This window comes from Microcaecilia unicolor, chromosome 6 (assembly GCF_901765095.1).
Source record: "Microcaecilia unicolor chromosome 6, aMicUni1.1, whole genome shotgun sequence".
NCBI lineage: Eukaryota > Metazoa > Chordata > Amphibia > Gymnophiona > Siphonopidae > Microcaecilia > Microcaecilia unicolor.
In genome coordinates this window covers 26,898,802-26,919,505 of record NC_044036.1, presented here as the reverse complement: position 1 = coordinate 26,919,505, position 20,704 = coordinate 26,898,802, and the positions used below count along the sequence as shown (strand labels likewise).

The 20,704-nt window shown below is 47.1% G+C and overlaps 1 protein-coding gene across 2 annotated transcripts in view; it reads left to right on the top strand.

The window, feature by feature from the left end:
* The window catches only part of TUT4 (terminal uridylyl transferase 4), a 192,421-nt gene that overhangs the window by 62,127 nt on the left and 109,590 nt on the right, over positions 1-20,704 (top strand). For both annotated transcript variants that reach the window (XM_030205458.1, XM_030205457.1), the window contains exons 11-13: positions 2,316-2,540; positions 2,968-3,142; positions 17,023-17,753. In XM_030205458.1, the coding sequence (XP_030061318.1) occupies positions 2,316-2,540; positions 2,968-3,142; positions 17,023-17,753 (1,131 nt within the window). The remainder of the gene's footprint in view (positions 1-2,315; positions 2,541-2,967; positions 3,143-17,022; positions 17,754-20,704) is intronic.

The following is a 20,704-nucleotide window of genomic DNA, read 5'->3' as shown; positions in this document are numbered from 1 at the left end:
TCCGCTAAGCAGTAAGGGGGTGCATTGAGCAGTTGCGGAGCCGCAGTCGACAGGTGCGCAGCTGTCGACTCTGCTGCCAGTTCCCTACTCCCTATGATGTCAGCTTCCTGTTCCCTGCTCCCTGTGATGTCAGCTTCCTGTTCCGGGGCAGGGAACTGGCAGAACCAACAGCTGTGTGCCTGTAGAGAAATACAACTTTATGGTTTATAATGGGCTAGAAAACCCAGATCCTTGTTAACAAGGGGATCACCCTCCCCTCAACTACCCACACCCATCCTGTTAGACTATCAATTGAATGCTTTGATGTCCCCATGCATTCCTCCCACCCACCCTGTTAGACTGTCAATGAAAGGCTTGGATGCTTCACTTATATATACTGTCAGCTAGCACATTTGCTTATTTCCGATCTGATGAAGAAGGGCAACCTTCGAAAGCTAATCAAGAAATGTATTAAGTTATGTCCAATAAAAAAAGGTATCATCTTATTTTCTTTTCCATGTTTTATTTTGTTTGATTTCTATTGATTACCTTAAAGAGTGGACTAACACGGCTACCACACCTCTCTACTTAATATCAGGTGGAAATAACTTTATGAATGTATAATCTACAACTTTAGCCACACAAAAATGATAAGACTTATTTTTCTAAGATTGTAAGTAACCATTAAGAAGTGCAGCAGTTAACCTCTTTTATTTACTAGTTGTAATTATTTGTTTTTAATCTCAGTACTTTTTGTGTAGGGAATTTCATTACTGGTCAATATTCAGATGCCTGTGCGAGGCTGAACGCTGAAGTTCAGTGGCAGCTAGCAATTTTGTGGGTGGTCCAGGGGTGGAATCGGCACTTATGTAACAAGTTAAGCTGCCAGATTGGACCACATATAGGCCAGTCCCATCTTTGTGATGTCGCTTAGGCAGTTAAGTGCCAAGAATCGCACTTAACCGCATAAGAGAGAGGCAGCTGCAAAAAACCCAGATATTCAGTGCCGGTACCTGGACATGGCCCAGCATTGGATAATGCTGTTGTCGGCTAAAAAAAAAGGCTCACTGTCGCCGGCTGAACAAGACATTAATGAAATCTCCAATGAAATCAACCAAAGTCTACACATCATGAATACCTGGGCAGATGCATTCCGATTGAAACTGAACGCAGAAAAAACTCAATGCCTCATACTTACCTCCCAATACAACACGAAGAAATTTACCGCTATTACCACACCTAAACTAAATCTGCCAATCTCAGAAACTCTAAAACTCCTTGGAGTCACTATCGACCGCCACCTAACACTCGAAACTCAAGCGAACAACACAACCAAAAAGATGTTCTACTCCATGTGGAAACTGAAAAGAATAAAACCATTCTTTCCAAGATCTGTCTTCCGCAGCCTAGTGCAATCACTCGTACTCAGTCATCTGGACTACTGCAACTCACTATACGCAGGCTGCAAAGAACAAATACTGAGGAAACTTCAAACAGCCCAGAATACAGCAGCCAGACTCATCTTCGGAAAACCAAAATACGAAAGTGCAAAACCCTTACGTGAGAAACTGCACTGGCTCCCACTCAGGGAACGTATCACCTTTAAAGTATGTACCTTGGTCCACAAGATCATTCATGGTGAAGCCCCTGCATATATGTCTGACTTAATAGACCTGCCACCCAGAAATGCCAAAAGATCATCCCGAACTTTCCTCAATCTCCACTTCCCTAAGTGCAAAGGCATAAAATACAAAGCACTGCATGCCTCAACCTTCTCTTACACAAGCACGAAATTCTGGAATACACTACCACGCAACCTGAAAATGATTTATGAATTAACCCACTTCCGCAAACTATTGAAAACTCACCTCTTCGAGAAAAGCTATGGCAAGAATCAAAACATATGAAGTCCTTACGCACTAACAGAGATAGGGCAATACACTCTCTTCTGATCTCTCTTCCCCTTAATCTCACCACACTTAAAACCCTACCCACAGATGGAACTGTTATACCCTACTGTTCTCTCGCCATTGTTCTATCGCCGATCACTTCCCCATTGTTATATTCTACTGTTCCATTCCCAAACTATGTTTGACTTTGACTTGTTTTCCCAAAACATGTTTGACTTCGACTGTCTTCCCATAACTCTTCTCAATATAACCCATAACCATATTGTAACCAATGTAATTCCATGACTCACAATGTATTGTAAGCCACACTGAACCCGCAAATAGGTGGGAAAATGTGGGATACAAATGCAATAAATAAATAAAATAAATATCTACTCCATAGTTAATAAAAATAAATGTAGCCTGTGTGTTCTTTCTTTTTTTCAGATGAAAGGTTTTGATTTAAAGAGGGTAGATGATCTCCATCTGAAGGGCATAGAAGATGAGGTGTTCTTAAAGTGGGAGTATAAGCCATCTGGTTGTGGACAGCCAAAAAATTCTGATTGTGCAGAAGGCAAAGCTAAAACAGAGCAGCAGGAAGTTGGATCCAGGAGAGCAGCCAGCTCGGAGATTAAGAGCCAAAATAATTCTGTGAAGGAGAGGCACGGCAAAGTGAGTCAGTTCAATGTACGCCTGTCTAGCTAACAGAAAAAGGCAAAGATCTGCCACAGAAATAGCAAACCAAAAGAAAAAAGGCAGATCAAAAAAGACAAAAAAATGGAACAGGAGGGTAACAGAACAAGTGGTTTATTACAAGTTACCCGACGTGGCCACGTGCTGCCCTCAGGCTGCGTCAGGGGTACAAAAAACTTACGTAAGTGCTTCCCAAGCTTACTCAGCAGTCTTAGCAATGTCATGTTGACTGGCAGCATTCTGTTACCCTCCTGTTCCATTTTTTTGTCTTTTTTTGATCTGCTTTTTTTCTTTTGGTTCGCCTGCCTAGCTAAGCAAATGTTGAAATCTGTCATAGGTCAAATATGAAAATCTACAGCGGTCATTATTTTTTATTTCAACTTTCTTTTCTTCTCCCCCCCCCCAGTCTCCACTGGGGTTTGAAAAGCCACATCACGTGTCCATTGGCCAGTTATGGTTGGAGCTGTTAAAGTTTTACACGCTGGAGTTCGCTTTGGAGGAGTACGTCATCAGCATCAGGATACGAGAACTGTTAACGAGGGAGAGCAAAAACTGGCCTAAGAGGCGAATAGCTATTGAAGGTAGGCCAGCATTTTTAACTGGACGCGAAGAAGTATTATACGTTGTCAGCTGAACATGTTTTGACACAGTATTTATTTACTACTGTTTATCACTTTTGTAACCCTACTTGGTGTATGCATCGCTTTACAGTAAAGGAACAAAGAGGCTTTGGGAGCAACTCCGCTAAATTATATAGCAACTGAAGAAATAGCGGGTGATGACAATAAATTGTGAGATATATATATTAATCAAGGAGGGGGAGAGGACCTCAGACTTGTGACAACTTCTGATCAATAAGATCATATCAATATGGTCACCTCAGTGTAATCACTGATCCTCTACCAACCTCCTCCCTAGATGTTCCATTCATGCGCTTCTAATATCTAATATCTGTAATTGCCATACATCACAGCCAAAAACAGAAACCACGGCTACTTAACTTATTGCTGTTTCATTAAGGGCCTCCCCAACGGTCCCGTTTCATCAACTGGGGCTTCATCAGGGAAAGAGGACCCAGCAACACCAGACTGTGGTGAAAACCCAGCGAGCTGTTCATGCCGCAAAAAAGAACGCGCGTTCTTTTTTGCGGTGTTGCTGGGTCCTCTTTCCCTGAGGAAGCCCCAGTTGACGAAACGGGACCGTTGGGGAGGCCCTTAATGAAGCAGCAATAAGCTAAGTAGCTGTGATTTCTGTTTTTGGCTGCGATGTATGGCAATTACAGATATTAGAAGCGCATGAAGGAAACATCTAGGGAGGAGGTTGGTAGAGGATCAGTGATTACATTGAGGTGACCATATTGATATGATCTTATTGATCAGAAGTTGTCACAAGTCTGAGGTAACATAGTAGATGACGGCAGAAAAAGACCTGCACGGTCCATCCAGTCTGCCCAACAAGACAACTCGTGTGCTACTTTTGTGTATACCCTACTTTGATTTGTACCTGTGCTCTTCAGGGCACAGACCGTATAAGTCTGCCCAGCACTTGCCCCGCCTCCCAACCACCAGCCCCGCCTCCCAACCACCGGCTCTGGCACAGACCGTATAAGTCTGCCCAGCACTATCCCTGCCTCCCACCACCGGCTCTGGCACAGACCGTATAAGTCTACCCAGCGCTATCCCTGCCTCCCAACCTCCAGTCCCGCCTCCCACCACTGGCTCTGGCACAGACCGTATAAGTCTGCCCAGCACTATCCCTGCCTCCCACCACCGGCTCTGGCACAGACCGTATAAGTCTACCCAGCGCTATCCCTGCCTCCCAACCTCCAGTCCCGCCTCCCACCACTGGCTCTGGCACAGACCGTATAAGTCTGCCCCGCCTCCCAACCACCGGCTCTGGCACAGACTGTATAAGTCTGCCCAGCACTATCCCTGCCTCCCACCACCGGCTCTGGCACAGACCGTATAAGTCTACCCAGCGCTATCCCTGCCTCCCAACCTCCAGTCCCGCCTCCCACCACTGGCTCTGGCACAGACCGTATAAGTCTGCCCCGCACTATCCCCGCCTCCCAACCTCCAGCTCCGCCTCCCAACCACCGGCTCTGGTACAGACCCTATAAGTCTGCCCAACACTATCCTCGCCTCCCACCACCGGCTCTGGCACAGACCGTATAAGTTCCTCTCCCCCTCCTTGATTAATATATATGTCTCACAATTTATTGTCATCACCCGCTATTTCTTCAGTCGCTTTACAGTAAAGCATACAAATCCCTGCTGAGCAGAGTTTACAGTCTAATCAAGACAAACATATAGGACATGACAGAAATTAGAAAGTAATTCACTAAGGGGGTCTTTTACTTAGGCACGCTGGTGTTTTTAGCGGGCATTAAAAATAGGCACACACTCTATTGGACTGGGGATCACCCTCCCTCCTTCTGACACTGGAGGAACAAATTACATGATTTAATGACATGGGAATCTAGGGGTTGCGTTCTTGTCACCGGGAAGGCAGCGGAGGTTTTTGGCAGTGTGGGGAGGTGTATTTGCATAAGATTTCGCCAAGGGCGTGTAGTCAAATCTTGAATAGGCTCCCTTGGAGTGGGTAGGTATTGCTGTAAGGCTATCTGAGCATTGCACTGGGATGAGGGGGGGTTGGGGGGTTTTGGGAGGGGGGAGGGATGATATGGAATGGTTAGCTCCTTGAGAAGGTCTGGGAGGGTGGGGCAGTTTGCTATTTAAAAAGCTCACTATGCAGGTGTTTGGCGCTGCATGGGAACTGTATATGGGAATTGGGGGGAGGGGAGGAAATGACAAAAAAGCATTAGGATGTTATATATTCGTTGATATGCACTTTTGGGTGTGCAGATGGAGTCTGTTGAAATTTGTTTCATGTGGAATTCTCAATAAAAATGTTGAAATATAAAAATAGGCACACGCTAAACGCTAAAAACGCCCATAGGAATGCATTGGCGTCTTTAGCGTTTAGTGCGCACCTAGTTTTAATGTGCACTAAAAACGCCAGCGCTCCTTAGTAAAAGACCCCCTGAAAGGGTTGAAACAAGGCTATGAGTGGGCAAGTCAGGGCTTGAGAATTACAAGAAGCCTTGGAAATGTGGGTTTTTAGCCTGGATTTCAATGCGGTTAGAGAGAGAACTTTACCACAAACTCAGGAAATATATTCCAGTTGTATTCTGCAGCAAAGTGGAAAGGAGAGACTCGAAACAACAGATATAAACAACTTTCACAGTGAGGAACTGAAGAACACTTACACTTATTTAAGAGTAGGAGGAGTATGTGCAGATGGATATGTAGCTGATGCTGTGACTTAAGAAGAGGGATGTTATAATGCCGTTGTATCGCTCCATGGTGCGACCGCACCTGGAGTATTGTGTTCAGTACTGGTCTCCGTATCTCAAAAAAGATATAGTAGAATTGGAAAAGGTACAGCGAAGGGCGACGAAAATGATAGTGGGGATGGGACGACTTTCCTATGAAGAGAGGCTGAGAAGGCTAGGGCTTTTCAGCTTGGAGAAGAGACGACTGAGGGGAGATATGATAGAAGTGTATAAAATAATGAGTGGAATGGATCGGGTGGATGTGAAGCGACTGTTCACGCTATCCAAAAATACTAGGACTAGAGGGCATGAGTTGAAGCTACAGTGTGGTAAATTTAAAACGAATCGGAGAAAATTTTTCTTCACCCAACGTGTAATTAGACTCTGGAATTCGTTGCCGGAGAACGTGGTACGGGCGGTTAGCTTGACGGAGTTTAAAAAGGGGTTAGATAGATTCCTAAAGGACAAGTCCATAGACCGCTATTAAATGGACTTGGAAAAATTCCGCATTTTTAGGTATAACTTGTCTGGAATGTTTTTACGTTTGGGGAGCGTGCCAGGTGCCCTTGACCTGGATTGGCCACTGTCTGTGACAGGATGCTGGGCTAGATGGACCTTTGGTCTTTCCCAGTATGGCACTACTTATGTACTTATGTTATGGTGTAGTGACACTGGCAAACAATAAGTCAAATGGCTGAATTTTGGCTTAGATTGCAGTGGGGAAAGATGTCTTAGTGGAAAACCTTTGAGGAGAAAGTTGCAGTAGTTTAATTGGGAGTGTTAGAGGTGATAAGTCTGGGTAGTATGTTCAGCAAGATTTTGTTTTATTTATTTCATTTATTCTATAAATCCTATGCAGTTCCATGCAGATCTTAAGAGACAGAGACTGAAACACAATTTGGGAATTACAAATTTGACATCACTAACTAGAGAAATCAGCCTACATATTTTCTATATAGAAAAGCTATTAATTGTTTTCTGAATCTTTAATAATTCTTCAACAATCGAACTGAGATAGGAAGAGAATTCCAAATCGAAGCAGCTACTCTCTAACAGATTTAATAGAACCCACCGACGGAAATTGTAGAACAGCCTGACCCAGTACTAATTGACTAATTAGACCCTATGATGGAGTGTCCCCTAAAAGGGACCGAAAAACCGTAGAACACAATTTAAAATGGGATCCTGCTATCACAGGTAGTCAGTGAAGTTGAAGGTAAGGCGATGTGCATTTATCCCCATGTAGTGAAAAAATAACTTTAATCGCAAAATTTTGAACTGCCATTTTCAAGACCTCATTTATGCAGCCTTACGTTGCAGTAATCTATCTTAGGGCCAGATGCACTAAACTTAACGAGCCATTAACGAGCAAGTAGTAAACCCTGGCATGCACTAGACTTTTTTCCGACACGGTAGCAGCTAACGTAAACAGAATGCAGATGGGCAAATTGTGTAGAAACCCTATTGTAATGAGATGCACTAACCTTTTCCGATTGCCTTAACGCTCGAAAACGCCGGAAAATCTAACGAGAGGTCTTACCTCTCGTTGGGGCTGCGTTGGATTGAAAAACTGCTATAAAAGTAACAACAACAAAAAAAATTGCTCCACTTCAAAAAAGCCTTCCATTTTGGCCGGTTTTCAATCAGCTGATATCGGAAAGTGCAGTTGAAAGTGTCCATCACAAAAATAGCCTTCCATTTTGGCCATTATTCACGCCCAAATAATAAAAATGTCCTTTTTGTCCGTGCTTCACTCAGCTGAGAGACCTGGAAGTCTCTGAGCCAATCGCAGCGCGTTTAGCTCTAAATGCGCTGTGATTGGCTCAGAGACTTTAGTGCATCTTGGTCTTAGAAAGCAACAGTGATTGCACTATAAGTCTAAAACAAGGTGTCTCAACATTTCTCCGAGGACAAGCAGGCTGCTTGTTCTCACGACTGGGTTGACGTCCGCGGCAGCCCCCACCAACCGGAAGAAGCTTCGCGGGACGGTCGGCACGCAGGCCACGCCCACCGCGCATGCGCGGCCGCCTTCCCGCCCGTGCGCGACCGCTCCCGCCAGTTACTTTTTTCCCGCGACTGAGAGAGTGGTGCGTTTGCCTCTCTCTCTGTTCAGCCGCCGGATTTTCGACCGCGTTTACGCGGATCGTCGCTTGGACCGTTCGGTTCCCTCTGTTTTTTGTTTTTAAAAAAAAAAAAAAAAAAGAAATTTTTTTTTGCGCGTGTGGAGCACGCGCTCCCCCTTTTCCCTCGCTTTCTAGCGGGGACGCCACGTTGCGGCCTAGTGGCCGCTCGGTCGGTTGATTTTTTCGTGGTGTGATTTTAGCCACCATTGCCGACTTTGACTTCGCCGACGCGATTTTTCCGTCGATGTCCTCGAAGGTCCCGAGTGGATTTAAAAAGTGTGGTCGCTGCGGCCGGCCGATCTCGCAGACCGACACCCACGCTTGGTGCCTCCAGTGCCTCGGGCCGGAGCACAATCTCAAGTCGTGCGCTTTGTGTCTCGGTCTCCGGAAACGGACCCAGGTTGCGAGGCAAGTTCTGCGGGACCGTCTTTTTGGAACTTGCGCCGGCCCCTCGACGTCGACCTCGACGGCATCGGTATCGAAGGCCGGTTCTTCGGTACCGGTATCGATGCCCGAGACATCGGCACCGATGGCAGCGACCCCAGGAGAACAGGTCCCGTCGGCCCGCCGGTCCGCCGGTGAGAGTGGGGTTGAGAGGTCGCGTGGGCAGTCGGCCCCGGTCACTCCCTCAACTCGTGAGCCACGGGACTGAACCCTGTCGGACCCGGTACCTCGAGACCGAGGGGGATCGACCTCCTCCTCCTCCATGCCCTCCGGCGCCGGTGACGTGCACCGGAAAAAAGATAAGAAGCGCCGTCACCGGGAGCCCTCGGTGCACCCTGAAGAGGAGTCGACGCCGAAGCGTCATCGCAGAGAGGAGAGATCTCCGTCGGTGGTGGAGGTACCGACGCGTCGGGGTTCCGGCACCTCGGTGCCGTCTCCTGGCCCCCAGCAGCTTCTGGCACCGACACCCTTACCGGCCCCACCGCCTTTCCCGGCAGCGGGCCTGGACGAGTGCCTCAGAGCCATCCTTCCGGGGATCCTGGAAGGGCTGATGCGCCAGGCTGTGCCGGCGTCGGGGGTGCTTGCGCCCCCGGCGCCGATGACTGTGGCGCCGGCGAGCTCTAGCCCGGCGCCGGGGCTGTCGACACCGCCGCCGCTTGCGGTGCCGGTCTCGACCGCCACGCAGGTGGAGTCCCCGTCGACGTCGATGGAGGGAGCTCCGTCCCCGCCGGCGCGGGAGTCCACCGCTCGACGACACCGAGACCTTGGTGCCTCGACGTCGAGCCGGGCCCGGTACCGGACTCAGCTACATGAGCTAATGTCCGATACCGAGGATGAGGACTCGTGGGGGGAAGAGGAGGACCCGAGATATTTCTCCTCAGAGGAGTCTACGGGCCTTCCCTCGGACCCCACGCCGTCACCGGAGAGGAAGCTCTCACCTCCTGAGAGTCTCTCCTTTGCCTCCTTTGTGCGGGATATGTCTATAAGCATTCCCTTTCCCGTGGTCTCTGTGGAAGAGCCGAGGGCCGAGATGCTCGAGGTCCTTGACTATCCATCACCACCTAGAGAGTCCTCCACGGTACCGCTGCACAATGTCCTGAAGGAGACGCTGCTTCGGAACTGGGTGCGACCACTAACTAACCCCACCATTCCCAAGAAAGCAGAGTCCCAGTACAGGATCCACTCTGACCCAGAGCTCATGCGGCCCCAGTTGCCCCATGACTCAGCGGTCGTGGATTCTGCTCTCAAGAGGGCACGGAGTTCGAGGGATACCGCCTCGGCGCCCCCGGGGCGGGAGTCTCGCACTCTGGACTCATTTGGGAGGAAGGCCTACCAATCCTCCATGCTCGTGACCCGCATCCAATCTTACCTGCTCTATATGAGCATCCACATGCGGACCAATGTGCAACAGCTGGCGGACCTGGTCGATAAGCTCCCGCCGGAGCAGTCCAGGCCTTATCAGGAGGTGGTCAGGCAGCTGAAGGCGTGCAGAAAGTTCCTGTCCAGGGGGATTTTTGACACCTGTGACGTGGCATCTCGTGCTGCGGCCCAAGGTATAGTGATGCGCAGGCTCTCATGGCTGCGTGCCTCTGACCTGGACAACCGCACCCAGCAGAGACTGGCTGACGTCCCTTGCCGGGGGGATAATATTTTTGGCGAGAAGGTCGAGCAGATGGTTGACCAACTGCATCAGCGGGAAACCGCTCTCGACAAGCTCTCCCACCGGGCGCCTTCAGCACCCGCCCCCGCGGGCGGGCGTTTTTCCCGGGCTCGGCAGGCTGCACCCTATTCTTTTGCGAAGCGTAGGTACAACCAGCCGGCCCGAAGGCCTCGTCAGGCACAGGGACAGCCCCAGCGCGCTCGTTCCCGTCAACAGCGTGCGCCTAAGCAGCCCCCTGCGCCTCCACAGCAAAAGCCAGGGACGGGCTTTTGACTGGATCCATGGGAACATAGCCGCCCTACAAGTGTCCGTACCGGACGACCTGCCGGTCGGAGGGAGGTTAAAATTCTTTCACCAAAGGTGGCCTCTCATAACCTCCGACCAGTGGGTTCTCCAAATAGTGCGGTACGGATACGCCCTGAATTTGGCCTCCCTGCCTCCAAATTGTCCCCCGGGAGCTCAGTCTTTCAGCTCCCATCACAAGCAGGTACTTGCAGAGGAACTCTCCGCCCTTCTCAGCGCCAATGCGGTCGAGCCCGTACCACCCGGGCAGGAAGGGCAGGGATTCTATTCCAGGTACTTCCTTGTGGAAAAGAAAACAGGGGGGATGCGTCCCATCCTAGACCTGAGAGGCCTGAACAAATTCCTGGTCAAAGAAAAGTTCAGGATGCTTTCCTTGGGCACCCTTCTGCCAATGATTCAGAAAAACGATTGGCTATGTTCCCTGGATTTAAAGGACGCATACACTCACATCCCGATACTGCCAGCTCACAGACAGTATCTCAGATTCCGCCTGGGCGCACGGCACTTTCAGTATTGTGTGCTGCCCTTTGGGCTCGCCTCTGCCCCACGAGTGTTTACAAAGTGCCTCGTGGTGGTAGCGGCCTACCTACGCAAGCTGGGAGTGCACGTGTTCCCATATCTCGACGATTGGCTGGTCAAGAACACCTCGGAGGCCGGAGCCCTCCGGTCCATGCAGTGCACTATTCAACTTCTGGAGCTGCTGGGGTTTGTGATAAATTACCCAAAGTCCCATCTCCAGCCAACTCAGTCTCTGGAATTCATAGGAGCGCTGCTGAATTCCCAGACGGCTCAGGCCTACCTTCCCGAAGCGAGGGCCACCAATCTCTTGGCCCTGGCTTCGCAGACCAGAGCGTCTCAGCAGATCACAGCTCGGCAGATGTTGAGACTTCTGGGTCATATGGCCTCCACAGTTCATGTGACTCCCATGGCTCGTCTTCACATGAGATCTGCTCAATGGACCCTAGCTTCCCAGTGGTTTCAAGCCACCGGGAATCTAGAGGATGTCATCCGCCTCTCCACCAGTTGCCGCACTTCACTGCTCTGGTGGACCATACGGACCAATTTGACCCTGGGACGTCCATTCCAAATTCCGCAGCCCACGAAAGTGCTGACGACGGATGCATCTCGCCTGGGGTGGGGAGCCCATGTCGATGGGCTTCACACCCAGGGTCTGTGGTCCCTCCAGGAAAAGGATCTGCAGATCAACCTCCTGGAGCTCCGAGCGATCTGGAACGCACTGAAGGCTTTCAGAGATCGGCTGTCCTGCCAAATTATCCAAATTCGGACAGACAATCAGGTTGCAATGTATTACGTCAACAAGCAGGGGGGCACCGGATCTCGCCCCCTGTGTCAGGAAGCCGTCGGTATGTGGCGTTGGGCGTGTCGGTTCGGCATGCTTCTCCAAGCCACGTACCTGGCAGGCGTAAACAACAGTCTGGCCGACAGACTGAGCAGAGTCATGCAACCGCACGAGTGGTCGCTCCATTCCAGAGTGGTACGCAAGATCTTCCGAGAGTGGGGCACCCCCTCGGTGGATCTTTTCGCCTCTCAGACCAACCACAAGCTGCCTCTGTTCTGTTCCAGACTTCAGACACACGGCAGGCTAGCGTCAGATGCCTTTCTCCTTCATTGGGGGACCGGCCTCCTGTATGCTTATCCTCCCATACCTTTGGTGGGGAAGACCTTACTGAAGCTCAAGCAAGACCGCGGCACCATGATTCTGATAGCGCCCTTTTGGCCCCGTCAGATCTGGTTCCCTCTTCTTCTGGAGTTGTCCTCCGAAGAACCGTGGAGATTGGAGTGTTTTCCGACTCTCATTTCGCAGAACGACGGAGCGTTGCTGCACCCCAACCTTCAATCCCTGGCTCTCACGGCCTGGATGTTGAGGGCGTAGACTTCGCTGCGTTGGGTCTGTCTGAGGGTGTCTCCCGGGTCTTGCTTGCCTCTAGGAAGGATTCCACTAAAAAGAGTTACTTTTTCAAGTGGAGGAGGTTTGTCGTTTGGTGTGAGAGCAAGGCCCTAGAACCTCGTTCTTGCCCTGCACAGAACCTGCTTGAATACCTTCTGCACTTATCAGAGTCTGGCCTCAAGACCAACTCAGTAAGGAATCACCTTAGTGCGATTAGTGCTTACCATTATCGTGTGGAAGGTAAAGCCATCTCTGGAGAGCCTTTAGTCGTTCGATTCATGAGAGGCTTGCTTTTGTCAAAGCCCCCTATCAAGCCTCCTACTGTGTCATGGGATCTCAACGTCGTCCTCACCCAGCTGATGAAACCTCCTTTTGAGCCACTGAATTCCTGCCATCTGAAGTACTTGACCTGGAAGGTCATTTTCTTGGTGGCAGTTACTTCAGCTCGTAGGGTCAGTGAGCTTCAAGCCCTAGTAGCTCATGCTCCATATACTAAATTTCATCACAACAGAGTAGTGCTCCGCACTCACCCAAAGTTCCTGCCGAAGGTGGTGTCGGAGTTCCATCTTAACCAGTCAATTGTCTTGCCAACATTCTTCCCCAGGCCGCATACCCGCCCTGCTGAACGTCAGTTGCACACATTGGACTGCAAGAGAGCATTGGCCTTCTACTTGGAGCGGACACAGCCCAACAGACAGTCCGCCCAATTGTTTATTTCTTTCGACCCTAACAGGCTAGGGGTCGCTGTCGGGAAACGCACCATCTCCAATTGGCTAGCAGATTGCATTTCCTTCACTTACGCCCAGGCTGGGCTGACTCTTGAGGGTCATGTCACGGCTCATAGTGTCAGAGCCATGGCAGCGTCGGTGGCCCACTTGAAGTCAGCCACTATTGAAGAGATCTGCAAGGCTGCGACGTGGTCATCTGTCCACACATTCACATCTCATTACTGCCTCCAGCAGGATACCCGACGCGACAGTCGGTTCGGGCAGTCGGTGTTGCAGAATCTGTTTGGGGTGTAAATCCAACTCCACCCTCCAGGACCCGAATTTATTCTGGTCAGGCTGCACTCTCAGTTAGTTGTTCTTCGTAGGTCAATTTCTGTTGTACCCTCGCCGTTGCGAGGTTCAATTGACCCGGGTTATTGTTTTGAGTGAGCCTGAGAGCTAGGGATACCCCAGTCGTGAGAACAAGCAGCCTGCTTGTCCTCGGAGAAAGGGTATGATACATACCTGTAGCAGTTGTTCTCCGAGGACAGCAGGCTGATTGTTCTCACCTACCCTCCCTCCTCCCCTTTGGAGTTGTGTGTTTCATATTTTATTGCTTGTCATTCAACTGGCGGGAGCGGTCGCGCACGGGCGGGAAGGCGGCCGCGCATGCGCGGTGGGCGTGGCCTGCGTGCCGACCGTCCCGCGAAGCTTCTTCCGGTTGGTGGGGGCTGCCGCGGACGTCAACCCAGTCGTGAGAACAATCAGCCTGCTGTCCTCGGAGAACAACTGCTACAGGTATGTATCATACCCTTTCTTCGTATAGCTCTTAATTTCCTTAATAGAAAAAAAATTAATTTTTTACCACTTTTTGTTTATCATCTGATCTACCATTGTAAGTTGACTATCCACCTCAACCCCGAAAATACGAGTGGTAAATTCAAATTTATTATTGCCAATAGCAAAGGCCTCTTTACCTTTAATATTATTGGATGGACTTAACTATAGGAATTTTGTTTTATCCTGATTAAGCTTTAAATAAAAATGAATAACCTCTACACATTTCTGTATTTCCCTCATCTCTACTCCTTCGGGGGTGGCATCAGAATGGTAATATCATCTGTATAAACAAATGCATTTTAACTTTAATCTATCAAGCGCTTTACCCAATGGCTGTAACAATAGATTCAGTAAAATGAGTGAGAGGGGTAAACCCTGTGGTAATCCACCTGAAGGGTCCAACAGAGCCCCCTGCATCTTAACCCTATAATAACAGCCAGTCAAAAAAACCTCCTAAACCAATTAAGTACTGCACCTTGTATTTCAAAACATTACCAAAGAGCGTGAAAATAACGCACGACCATCAAGACTTCAAGCGAACTTTAAAGACATACCTGTTTCGCAAGGCCTACCCTATTGATTCTATTTAATTACCTCAACCCTACAATGCATCTATATATACGCTGCAATGACTATTTTATTTCTAACCTCCTTGTCCTTATTGTATCCGCTTACCCCTACCTTACCTGAACCTTTTTATTATTGTACTTGTTTAAAACCTACCGTACTTGGCGTCCCCCATTACGGTATTTTGTAAGCTACATTGAGCCTGCTAATATGTGGGAAAATGTGGGATACAAATGTTATAAATAAATAAATAAAACTATCTACTACTACTACTTAACATTTCTAAAGCGCTACTAGGGTTACGCAGCGCTGTACAATTTAACATAGAAGGACAATCTAAAGGACACGTGAACAGTTAGTCTGATAGGGGCAGTCAAATTGGGGGCAGTCTGGATTTCCTGAAAGGTAAGAGTTAGGTGCCGAACGCAGCATTGAAGAGGTGGGCTTTAAGCCAAGACTTGAAGATGAGCAGGGAGGGGGCTTGGCGTAAGGGCTCGGGAAGGCTGTTCCAAGCATAGGGTGAGGCGAGGCAGAATGAGCGGAGCCTGGAGTTGGCGGTGGTGGAGAAGGGTAATAAGAGGAGGGATTTGTCCTGTGAACGGAGGTTTCGGGCGGGAACGTAAGGGGAGATAAGAGTAGAGAGGTAGTGTGGGGCAGCAGACTGAGTGCATTTGTAGGTAAGAAGGAGAAGCTTGAACTGAATGCGGTATCTGATTGGAAGCCAGTGACGTGATATGAGTATATCGGTTCTGGCGGAATATAAGACGTGCAGCAGAGTTCTGAACAGATTGAAGGGGGGATCTAACATCAGTAGCAATATTTCATGATCAACTAATTCAAAGGCGCTTGATAAGTCAAATTGGATGACAACAGAGCATTGACCTTGACTCAACAGATGTTTCCCATGTGCTACTAAAATGGTTTCAGTGCTATACCCTTTACAAAACCCTGATTGTGATGAATGTAAGAAATCATATTTACTTATAACGTACCAGCTGTTTCATAACCCATCCCTCCATGATCTTTATTATTATCTCTTGTAATAGCTCACACTGTCTAGGTGTGTAACACGAAAAAAAACAATTCAGTATGAATTAGTCATTTGTATACAGCACGATCAAAGCTGGAACCTTCCATGATAACCCAGCAGCACCTAATCGCAATACTTTCTTTAAGGATTTTATTTTTCCTGCAGTTTTCTTCTGCTTGTAGCTCCATTGGAGTTAGCCTCAACTGGGTCAGTAGCACCATGAACCTTCATTAGCAGCTCTTATGTGTTTGTTCCTTCTAGATCCAGCCACTGAAGTGACAGTTTTCTAGTTGAAATATAGCCCATAGTTCCTTTGGAGACAGTCACCCAGACTAACCTGCCTTTGTTCAGAAGGAAAGGATCCTCAGGAACTTAACCGAGATTGGATAGCAGAGCCGGAAGTGGGAGGCGGGGCTGGAGGTTGGGAGGCGGGGATAGTGCGGGGTAGACTTATACGGTCTGTGCCAGAGCCAGTGGTGGGAGGCGGGACTGGAGGTTGGGAGGCAGGGATAGCGCTGGGCAGACTTATACGGTCTGTGCCAGAGCCGGTGGTGGGAGGCGGGGATAGTGCGGGGCAGACTTATACGGTCTGTGCCCTGAAGAGCACAGGTACAAATCAAAGTAAGGTATACACAAAAGTAGCACACATGAATTGTCTTGTTGGGCAGACTGGATGGACTGTGCAGGTCTTTTTCTGCTGTCATCTACTATGTTACTATGTTACTATATCGAGCTACACAGTGGATAGGTTCCCTTCCACTCTGCTGTGAGCACTGCCTAGATACTTTCCCTGTTGGCTTAACAGCTGGAGTTATTACTGGGAATATTGGTGCTCCTTATGGGTTATGAAGCTTCTTTATCTTGAAAGGAGACGATAGATACAAAGATCCCTTCAAAGAAAGTGAACAAATATGGTTTTGGATAATAGTAAATGGCAGACTTCTAAAATGTATATAAATTGCGAGCTATTAGAGTATTAGTTAACATACACGCAATCAGCATACATATACTCTATATATATTCTACTGCTGAAGCAGGATTCGAAACTCGGCCGGAGTCGGACCGTGGGCGAGTACGGATCGATAAGACAGCTGGAAGATAAGTGATTTACGATTAGAGTGCCAGGTCTCAAGTAAATAAATAAAATGAAGGAGGTTTTTTGAGCCCGTGATGAGTAGACAGGACTCCCATAAAGTTGGATCCCAACAAAAGGAGTTCCTATCTGGTTTTGAGGCTTTTTTTCTCCTTCTATTTACAACAGCAGTAGAATATATATAGAGTATATGTATGCAGACTTCTAAAATGGACAGATGAAAAAGTGATTAGAAAATAATTTATCAACTTTACTCAGTAAAGCTGTTCCTGATCTTCCTATTTTTCCTCTTTCCTTAATCTTTTCTTTACCCTTAGACTGTGCAGTTTAATACTACTTGCAGGTTTTAAAATATATAATGATAATGTGAATTGTAGAAAACAGAGCTGCCAGTGGTCACTGATAGAAATCGGTAATGCAATTTATTAATGTTTGATGTCCCCTGTTGTAGATCCTTTTGCACTAAAGAGGAACGTTGCACGGTGCCTCAACAGCCAGATGGTGTTCGAATACATTCTGGAACGGTTCAAGACAGCATATAAATATTTTGCCTGTCCTCAAACTAAACATGGAACTAAATCTGAACCAGGTATCCAGAAAAGAGAGAATGCAAAATTGAACATCAAAAACTCTTCAGAATCTGATGAAAATGTGACCAAGGATTGCCTTGTAGATGTGGAAAGTACTCCTGGGAAAGAGAACAATGAGAGTGGACATGGGATAAGTATGTGTGAGCGTGTTGAATGCAATGGACTGGAATGCACATCCAGCCAGTGGAATGATAAACAGATGAGCGGTTTGGTGATCGATAACCTGGATGCAGGGAGTTCTACTGATGCTGATGGACTGGAAATCATGCCTCTTACTTCTCATGGATTCTGTGAAGGGGAGCAAAAATCACCTCAGTCAAGGGAAAATTTAGAGACTTCAGGAATGGAGAAAAAGCCAAGTCACAGCTATAATGAACATATCTCCCATGACCCAAAAGTTATTAGTGAATCTGCGGTTAATGATCCTAGTTTAGGAGTTTTGTGTTCCCAGAAGTGCTCCTCTGCTTGCAAGCCAGCTACTTTGCACCGTCACAAAGCCACAGAAGAAGTTCAAGATCTTCAAGATGAAGAAATCTTCTCTGCTGAAGAACTACATTATGTGTTTGATAAGCATATTTTAACATCTGGAAAGGTAGGCTATTGTTATTGTAAGCTTTTGAATTCAGCTTCTGCAAAACTAGTTTCTTTGCTTATTAGATACCTAGCTTACAAGCACAAAGAGCCTCTAGAGCAGTGGTTAACCAGTGTGTCAAGACGCACCACAAACGGCAAACCTCAGTTTCTCTTAACCACATGTGCTAGCAGGCTGAGGGGGCGGGGTGGTATTGAAATCTCTGCAACTACTTCCTAATTCTTCTTTCCCTCACCCCCAGTGATCACTGTTGCTGCCGGCCCAAGCTGGAAATGCTGTACCGGCATAGTGTGCCACAGCAAGCTGAACCTATGTGGGCAGGGTAATCCTTCTCCCTCCCCTCTGGCCACAATTGCTGTTCATAGCCTGGCCCAGAAATATGGGTTTCAGCTCCCTCCTCTGTGGCTTGCTGCAGAGAACATGATCTGAGAATCCCCCCTTCCCTAGCACTCCTGTTTCTTCTGATAATTCGGTGTAAAGGATGAATTTTAAAAGTGGTATTGGCAGGGGGAAAGAGAGCATATTTATTTATTGCATTTGTATCCCACATTTTCCCACCTATTTGCAGGCGCAATGTGACTTACAAAGTCCCGTTATGGTAATCGCCATTCCAGGGTGAAAGGTACAATTGGTATTGCATAGAGAACAGGATGACACATTGGAAATAAGCTAACAGATATCAGAAGAAAATAGAACATCGATGGGGTGTTAATGTGTTATAGTTAAGCTATTATTCCATGTGGTATGCCTTGTTGAAGAGAAAGGTCTTCAGAGATTTACGATAGTTAGTTATTTTGTAAATTGTTTTTAAGTTACGTGGCAGAGCATTCCATAGCTGCGTGTTCATGTAGGAAAAGCTGGTTGCGTGTATTAGTTTATATTTTAAACCTTTGCAGCTGGGGAAGTGTAGATTAAGAAATGTGCGGGCGGATCTTTTAGCATTTCTGGCTGGCAGGTCGACAAGGTCTAGCATGTAGGCCGGGGCGTCTCCATGAATGATTTTATGAACTAGAGTGCAGATTTTGAACGCGATTCGTTCTTTAAGTGGAAGCCAGTGTAGCTTTTCTCTTAGGGGTTTTGCACTTTCATATTTTGTTTTTCCAAATGAGTCTGGCTGCGGTGTTCTGGGTTGTTTGAAGTTTCTTAATGATTTGCTCTCTGCAGCCAGCGTAGAGTGCATTGCAGTAGTCTAGGTGACTCAACACCATTGACTGCACCAGGTTGCGAAAAATGATCCTAGGGAAGAAAGGTTTTATTCTTTTTAAGTTTTCACATTGAGTGGAACATCTTCTTAGTTGTATTCTTCACATGATTTTCAAGTGTGAGATTTCGATCAATGGTAACTCCAAGAATTTTCAGAGTGTTTGAAATGGGCAGGGAGAGGTTTGGTGTGGTTATAGTGGTGAACTTACTTGTGTTATGTTGTGAAGTGAGTATGAGACATTGTGTTTTTTCTGCATTAAGTTTTAGTTGAAATGCATCCGCCCGAGAATGCATGATTTGGAAGCTTTGGTTTATATCATTGGTGATTTCAGTTAGATCATGTTTGAATGGGGTGTAGATCGTGACATCATCTGCATATATGTATGGATTGAGGTTTTGATTGGATAGTATCTTGGCTAAAGGTGTCATCATTAGGTTGAAAAGGGTTGGCGAGAGGGGAGATCCTTAGGGAACTCCACATTCAGGTATCCATGGGGCTGATGTAATCGAGTTAGCTACCACTTGGTATGATCTTGTGGTCAGGAATCTTCTAAACCAGCTAAGAACGTTACCTCCAATTCCAAAGTATTCTAGGATGTTTAGTAATATTCCATGGTTAACCATGTCGAAGGCACTGGACATGACAAATTGTAAGAGAAGTATGTTGTTGCCAGTTGCGATTGCGTGTTTAAATTTAGTCAGTAAAGTGATTAGTACTGTTTTGGTGCTATGGTTAGACCGGAATCCTGATTGAGAATCGTGAAGAATTGAGAATTTATTTAGGTAGTTAGTGAGCTGCTTCGTCACCATGCCTTCCATTAGTTTGGTTATCAGCAGGATAGATGCTACTGGGCGATAGTTGGTTAAGTCACTTGTACTTTTCTTTGCGATTTTAGGTAGAGGGGTAAGTAGAATATTTCCTTTATCCTTTGGGAAGAGACCATTTTGTAGTATATAGTTCAGGTGCGTCGTGAGGTCTGTCTTGAGTTGCTGGGGGGGGGGGGGCAATTTTATAAGGTTATTTGGGCATGTGTCTAGTTTGCAGTGAGACTTGGCATATCTTTCGAGCGTTTGAGAGATGTTATCATTCGAGAGTGTGTCGAAGTTAGTCCATGTTCGGTCAGTTGGATGTTCTCCAGGGGTTAGGTTTAGACACTCAAGGAGTTTTACATAGTCGATTGTGTTGACAGGGATCATAAGTCGTAGCTTTATGATTTTCTCTTTGAAGTATTTTGCAAGGCTGTCTGCAGATGGGGTCTCTATGCTGTTAGAAGTAACCGTTGTAGTATTTAGTAATTTATTAACGAGTTGGAAAAGTTTATGTGTGTCCTTGTAGTCTGGCCCAATTTTAGTTTTATAGTATGATCTTTTAGTTTGTCTAATGGTGTATTTGTATTTCCTTTGTAATTGCTTCCAAGCGTTGAGTGCGGAGTCGTCTTTTTTTTTTTTTTTCATCCATGCTCTTTTTAACCTTCTAACTTGTGTTTTTAATTCTTTTAGTTCTTCATTAAACCATGGTATTGAGTTTTTTCTATGTGAGGTTCTGGATTGAAGTGGTGCTGTGTTGTCCAATATTCTTCTGCATTTGTTATCCCATTCTTGAAGAAATTGGGGTGAATCGGTTGGTGCTGTCCATTCATTGTTATAGAATTGTTGCCAGAATGTTGACGGATCTATTTTGCCTCTCCTGGCATAGGTTTGTCGTTCTTGTGTATGTTGTGAGTCTTTTATTCGCCATTGAAGGGAAA